General features: G+C 45.1%; 2 protein-coding genes across 2 annotated transcripts; one reads left to right on the top strand and one right to left on the bottom strand.

The window, feature by feature from the left end:
• Positions 1 to 471: 471 nt before the first annotated feature.
• On the bottom strand, positions 472 to 1,543 carry BDV37DRAFT_277296 (E1-E2 ATPase-domain-containing protein; the record flags this gene model as incomplete). The annotated part of the gene is made up of 4 exons (XM_032085734.1): positions 472 to 533; positions 574 to 899; positions 961 to 1,226; positions 1,310 to 1,543. The coding sequence occupies 4 exons, from the start codon at positions 1,541 to 1,543 to the stop codon at positions 472 to 474; spliced, it is 888 nt and encodes a 295-aa protein (XP_031934263.1).
• A 384-nt stretch (positions 1,544 to 1,927) lies between these two features.
• Positions 1,928 to 5,007, top strand: BDV37DRAFT_267069 (cation:proton antiporter). The gene is made up of 10 exons (XM_032083978.1): positions 1,928 to 2,017; positions 2,079 to 2,147; positions 2,301 to 2,547; positions 2,604 to 2,810; positions 2,862 to 2,987; positions 3,034 to 3,084; positions 3,132 to 3,252; positions 3,323 to 3,857; positions 3,910 to 4,446; positions 4,878 to 5,007. Exons 3-9 carry the CDS (start codon positions 2,511 to 2,513, stop codon positions 4,303 to 4,305), a joined length of 1,473 nt encoding a protein of 490 aa, XP_031934262.1. The 5' UTR covers positions 1,928 to 2,017; positions 2,079 to 2,147; positions 2,301 to 2,510; the 3' UTR covers positions 4,306 to 4,446; positions 4,878 to 5,007.
• The last annotated feature ends 656 nt before the right edge of the window (positions 5,008 to 5,663 follow it).

Raw genomic sequence — 5,663 nt, 5'->3', positions numbered from 1 at the left:
CGGATTTATAAACATGCGACAAATTAGCCATAGATGCCACGTCTAAGAAGTCCTCTAGTTGACGGTTTCCCAAGATGAGGTCCTCTGGTTTCCCCACAGGCTCTCCTTCCTTTTCAACATCAAAGTGCGCAGGAGACACCGGGGTGAACGTTACGTTGCCGACAGTGGGGTTAAAGGGCTCATTAGATATGCCGACTGAGTAGGTGCCTTTCGAGGGAATCCAGGCCTTTTTAACAACCATCTTGCCCTGAGTCAAAGTACCTGTCTTATCAGAACAGATATCTGTCACTGCCCCAAGCGCCTCGAGAGAATCAAGCTTGCGAACAATAACATTCCGCTCAACCATGCGCTTCGTACCGACAGCCATGGTAATAGTAAGGACGACTACTAAGCACGCGGGAATCATACTGAGGCCAGTTCCGACTGCATATAAGATAACTTCGTTATTGTCACTAAAGAGATTGGCAGCCATTACAACGATAGCAAAGAGTACAGCGACTCCGAACAGTATAATGGCCAATTTCGACAGCTTCCTCTGCAGTGGAGTTCCAACATTGACACCAAGAAACCGACCGACAGCATCAGTACCCGTCAGGGTCCATGCCTGAACATACCAACGCTTCTTCGTCTCTCCGTTGGGTCCACGCTTCACCGGGCGCTTCTTACTGTTGCTATCTCGCAGTGCAGCAGCAATAGAACCAATCTCAGTGGACATACCGGTACTGAAGACCACACCACGCGCGCGACCGCGAGTGACGGTGCTAGAGCTATAAGCGATGTTCAGACGGTCTCCAGGGCCAGTATCCTCCTTAAATGTAGAATCATATTCCTTCTGGACCGGAAGGGACTCTCCTGTGAGCAGGGCCTCGTCTGTCTCGAAGTTCACAGCTTCGACTAATCTAGTATAGATAATTAATCATTAACTGATATTGAAACCACATAGACACATGGAAGATATACCTGATGTCTGCTGGAACTGTATCGCCTGTTCGCAATTCAACCATATCACCAGGAACGATCTCCACTGAAGGAACCGCGAAAGTCTGGCCGTCCCTAGACACTGTACCGGTAGGCGAGCTCAATGAATGTAATGATTCCATTGTTTTTTCGGCGGCATACTCCTGGAAGAAACCCACGATAATATTCAAAACGATAACAGCGGTGATAAATCCGCCCTCAATCCACGATTTGATACCGAAACTGACGGCCATGGCTAGTATTAAGACCTATAACGACGAATTGGATCAGACTCTGGGAGCTCTTATACAACGAAGAGGGGATCAAGGCAAAGAAAAATGGGTCCCTTAACTAGCATCATTGCGTTGGCCACCTGGCGGATAAGAATTTTGATCACGGAGACTCCTTCACCTTCTTCCAACTTGTTGGGGCCATACTTGTGAAGACGTTGTTTCGCTTCCTCAGAGCTCAAGCCCTCTTCGAGTTTGGTCCCCAGTTCTCTAATCACAACGTCGTATGGGAGAGCGTGGGCAGACTGGCTCAATAGGCATTCTCCAAGGCCAGCGCCAGAGTCCTTTTCGACCATTGTAAAAGATAATGTATTCGTGATGCCTCTCTGCCTAGTATGCGTCCAAAATTAAAACCTGACCGCATAGAATGGTTAAAAGTGTAGCAAAGTGGCCGAAGGTCCTTTTTAAGCCATTTGCGGTCAGGCGAGAGCCTTTATCAGGGTCCACTCTTTAGCCTTTGTCTGGATTCAGAGTGAACCTTGGCTGAATGTGGACGTCTACGGTCACTGGAGGGAAGTGCGAACCTTGGCGCCTAGAGGGTACGCCAAGGATGTGGATACTCTAAAAGTACATACCGGATTCGTTAACGTGGCAAATGGAGGATCTTGGCAGCATCAACCAGATATCTACCTAATACAGTCCTACCTCTAGCCGACTGGCTCGGCAATCAACTGTTATCACCTACCGGTACGGTGAAAACAACATTTCGCTCGAGTGCCTTTTGAGTTTATCTTCTCTAGACGAGGGACACTTTCCAGCCTGCTATGGGGGTAAGCTAATCATCTCCTTTTCTTGGCTCATTCTCTCTGATCATTATTGATCAATGCTTAGTGAACATTTTCAAAAGAAAGTATAAATTTACAAAAGGCAACGAAGGTTCCAGTAACAGCTTCTTAACTGGTATGCTTTCTTTGGAATATTTATTACTGAGCTCCTAATTTTTCACTATTTCCATGCCACAAATATTCCGATGGGTGTTTCTGGAGTGGAGAGCATAAGTTTTTGTAGCGACCAAGTGCTAAGACGCCAGTGAGCAACGCTAAATAGTAGCAGATATTTGTCTCATTCGACAGCGGAGGGTAAGACCCAGCCTTACTGGGCGATTCGTGGTTAACTATGCGTGGGGCTACATATAATCACTAAACTTGCCAAAGTGCACGTGATATGAGGCGATGGGGTTTATCTGATCCCGAAAAACCAATTACTCCTGCTGTCAAATCTTCCTACCGTTCTGGTTACCTAGTCAAGGATATCGGCGTAATTATGGCAGGTGGCTTCATTGCCTACCACGAGCCTGGGAGTATGTGTGGAGCGCTTGATCTGTGGCCATATAGACCCTGCACTGACTGTATGCAGTTGTCGAAATCCTAACAATTATCTCCTTTTTCTTTATCCTCTCCTTGGCAGAATGGCTTTCCTCGAAAATGATCCGTGCTGGCATTATAGGCCAAATTGCAGTTGGGATAATATATGGAAAGCCTCTGGCTGATATCCTTACCGCGGAGTGGCAGAAAACCTTTCTCTCTCTCGGATACGTTGGCCTGATCCTTATTATCTTTGAAGGTACTATTACCTCTTTACTGCGTAAAGCCTAACTTACTGATATCCGTACAGGGGGTCTTGGCGCTCGTATTGACCTGCTCAAGCAAAATTTTGTCCTCAGCATGGTCGGAGCGATTACAGGTGTTTGCTTTCCAATCGGTCTCTCCTATCTCCTACTTTATCTCGGATTTGGATACGGTAAGATTACCACTTCCGCGATGCTGACAAAGCTGACCTTTCTAAGGCCCTGTGGAAACATTCATTATTGGCGCAGCACTCTCTGCCACTTCTCTGGGTAACCTGCCTATAATTTGAATTCTATTTTACGTGCTAATATTTCAGGTACCACATTTGCTGTTATATCATCGGCTTCAAGTACAATAAATCTTGCTCAGACTCGTGTTGGTTCTGTTCTTGTCAGTGCGGCTGTCATTGATGACGTGGTTGGCCTCGTGATGTCTAGGTCAGTCACCATATTATTTGTGACTTATTCCATCATCAAGAGCTCATGCGCTAATTCTAACTATCAATAGCGTCATAGGAAATCTACATATGATCCAAGAGGACGGTGATATCAATCTTGGCTGGCTTATTGGCCGTCCTATAGTCGCCTCTGTAGGTATGGCTCTTGTCACTCCTATTGTTACCAAATTCTTCTTTGCACCAATGTTTCGGCGATATATCGAACATCACTTTGCGCGCTTCGACCATATATCTAATATCATTCTCATGGTTTTGGTCCTGTCTGCATTTATCAGCATCGCTGCCTATACCGGGACATCAGTTCTGTTTGGTTCCTTTCTTGCAGGCACATTTCTGTCGTACATACCAAGCAAGCACCCCGAGGGACCGTTCGTCGTGATGAGCCGTGAAGAGGGCGAGCGAGAGACTGATAAGAGCCCGACGTTTATTCACACATTCGAGCGCTACCTTTTGGATGTGCAAAAGTATCTCATGGAACCACTATTTTTCGCAAGTATGGGATTTGCAATACCCTTTGTGCAGCTTTGGACTGGGAAAAGGATATGGAGGGGCATCGTCTTTACACTTCTCATGATATTTGCGAAGGTGAGGTTTACGGGTGTTCGATCTTCCTTTGTTTTCTGCTCATACTTTATAGTTCATTGTTGGAATATGGATACCATTGTGGGATTGCGTATTTACCAGAAATGTACCAAAATTAAGAGCTGGTCCTATTGTACAAGGTTCTCCCGAGGGAGCGAACTGTGACCGCAACACGGGGAAATCCGACCGTGAGAGAACTTGGCTGTCCGGTCTGCTCTTGGGCTCTGCCATGGTTGCCCGTGGTGAAATTGGCCTATTGATTATTGAAATAGGCTATAACAATACGTCTTATGTAACCCAGGAGGGCCTCATCACGGGTGTATGGGCCATACTTCTTAATACGATTATCGGTCCAGTCATTGTCGGTCTGCTCGTCAAGTACTATGGCAAGCGGATAGCGGAGGGGCAATGGGGATTGCAAAACCACCCGGTGCCTAGCCTGGGACACTAGGCGAACAAGGATAAAAGTACAAAACAATGATCATCTCTAAAATTTGTTATGGTTTGTTTGATGATGTCTCGCTACGCTATGGATGGTCTGCTAGAAGTTAAAAGTGTATTCGGTTCTTGTTGGATCTTTATGTTTCTGTTGGTAACGTACTTGGAAGCGAGCCGCACCTGTAAGCCAGCCGCACCCCTCTGATTTCCATAGAAAATCGTCTCGTCTATTTTCAAACAACAATATCTCAACCAATCCAGCTTCTATCTGCTTGAAGGTTTATATATAGCTTAATATATACCGGAGTAATAATATACTAAATTAAGAGATCCTTTTAACTTTTAGTTACTAGATAAAGATACATTATAGCATATATTATAGTATATGGTCAGGATTTATATGTTCTCAGGCATCTTTTTTATTTATACTCAATTTACGTATAAAGAGTACCGATATTAATAAGATACTCTGATTTCGAACTAATATATTTAATAAAAGTTGAGATATTGTTGTTTGAAAATAGACGTTTTTCTATGGAAATCAGAGGGGTGCGGCTGGCTTACAGGTGTGGCTCGCTTTCCGAGTACGTTATCTGTAGCTGATTAATTTGGTAAGACCGACCAGCATATTCGCCAGTCTCGTCTCTAGTGGACTGAAATTGAGAGACCATGAATAGAGGCATTCAATATTCGCTTCCATCAGCTCATAGTTAACGAAACTTCTTTATTTATAAACATTGCAAGTACACAGGCTGAACAGGCTCCGACATTTGTTTGCCACATTAAGGTGATACAGTCCCTCATTGACATCCAATAATTTGCGGAACTTTTGCTGAATATCATTTCCGTGGATCGTTGCCTTACTAGGCAGCAGTTTTACTGGAAACCGCACCCCCCAGTCTCGAGCGGAGTCATAGGAGTCAGCTTGGCTCTGACCCCTGTTGTGGTTAGTCCATACTCTCGAACGAAAACATCCTCCTAGCCGCAACCACAGCTTAATCCATAATCCTACTACATATTAAATTCTCTCTGTTAACTGTAGCCTGCCTATATAAAAGTTTCATCCCTGGATGTTTGAGCTTATATAAACAGTATTGCTCGCTTCTGAGATAATTTCTTTCGTTTTGTCAACCGATGCTTATTAACGGGGACAAAAGGGCTTGCGAACCCTGTATCCGCGGCCACCGCGTCACGTCGTGCAATCATCGTGGTATGCTCAAGTCTGAATCAGATGACGTTTAGGCAATACTAAAAGATCCAGACCGCCCACTCTTGCGCATTAATAGAAAAGGCCGCCCCCCCTTAACCTGCTCGAAATGCAATAGTACGACTTGTGCAAGGCCAGAAGAGCACACTAAATACAGAACTGCT

Source organism: Aspergillus pseudonomiae (genome assembly GCF_009193645.1).
Source record: "Aspergillus pseudonomiae strain CBS 119388 unplaced genomic scaffold BDV37scaffold_209, whole genome shotgun sequence".
Taxonomy (NCBI): domain Eukaryota; kingdom Fungi; phylum Ascomycota; class Eurotiomycetes; order Eurotiales; family Aspergillaceae; genus Aspergillus; species Aspergillus pseudonomiae.
Note: the sequence above shows the minus strand (reverse complement) of the source record. Positions and strands in the feature narration are given on the sequence as shown.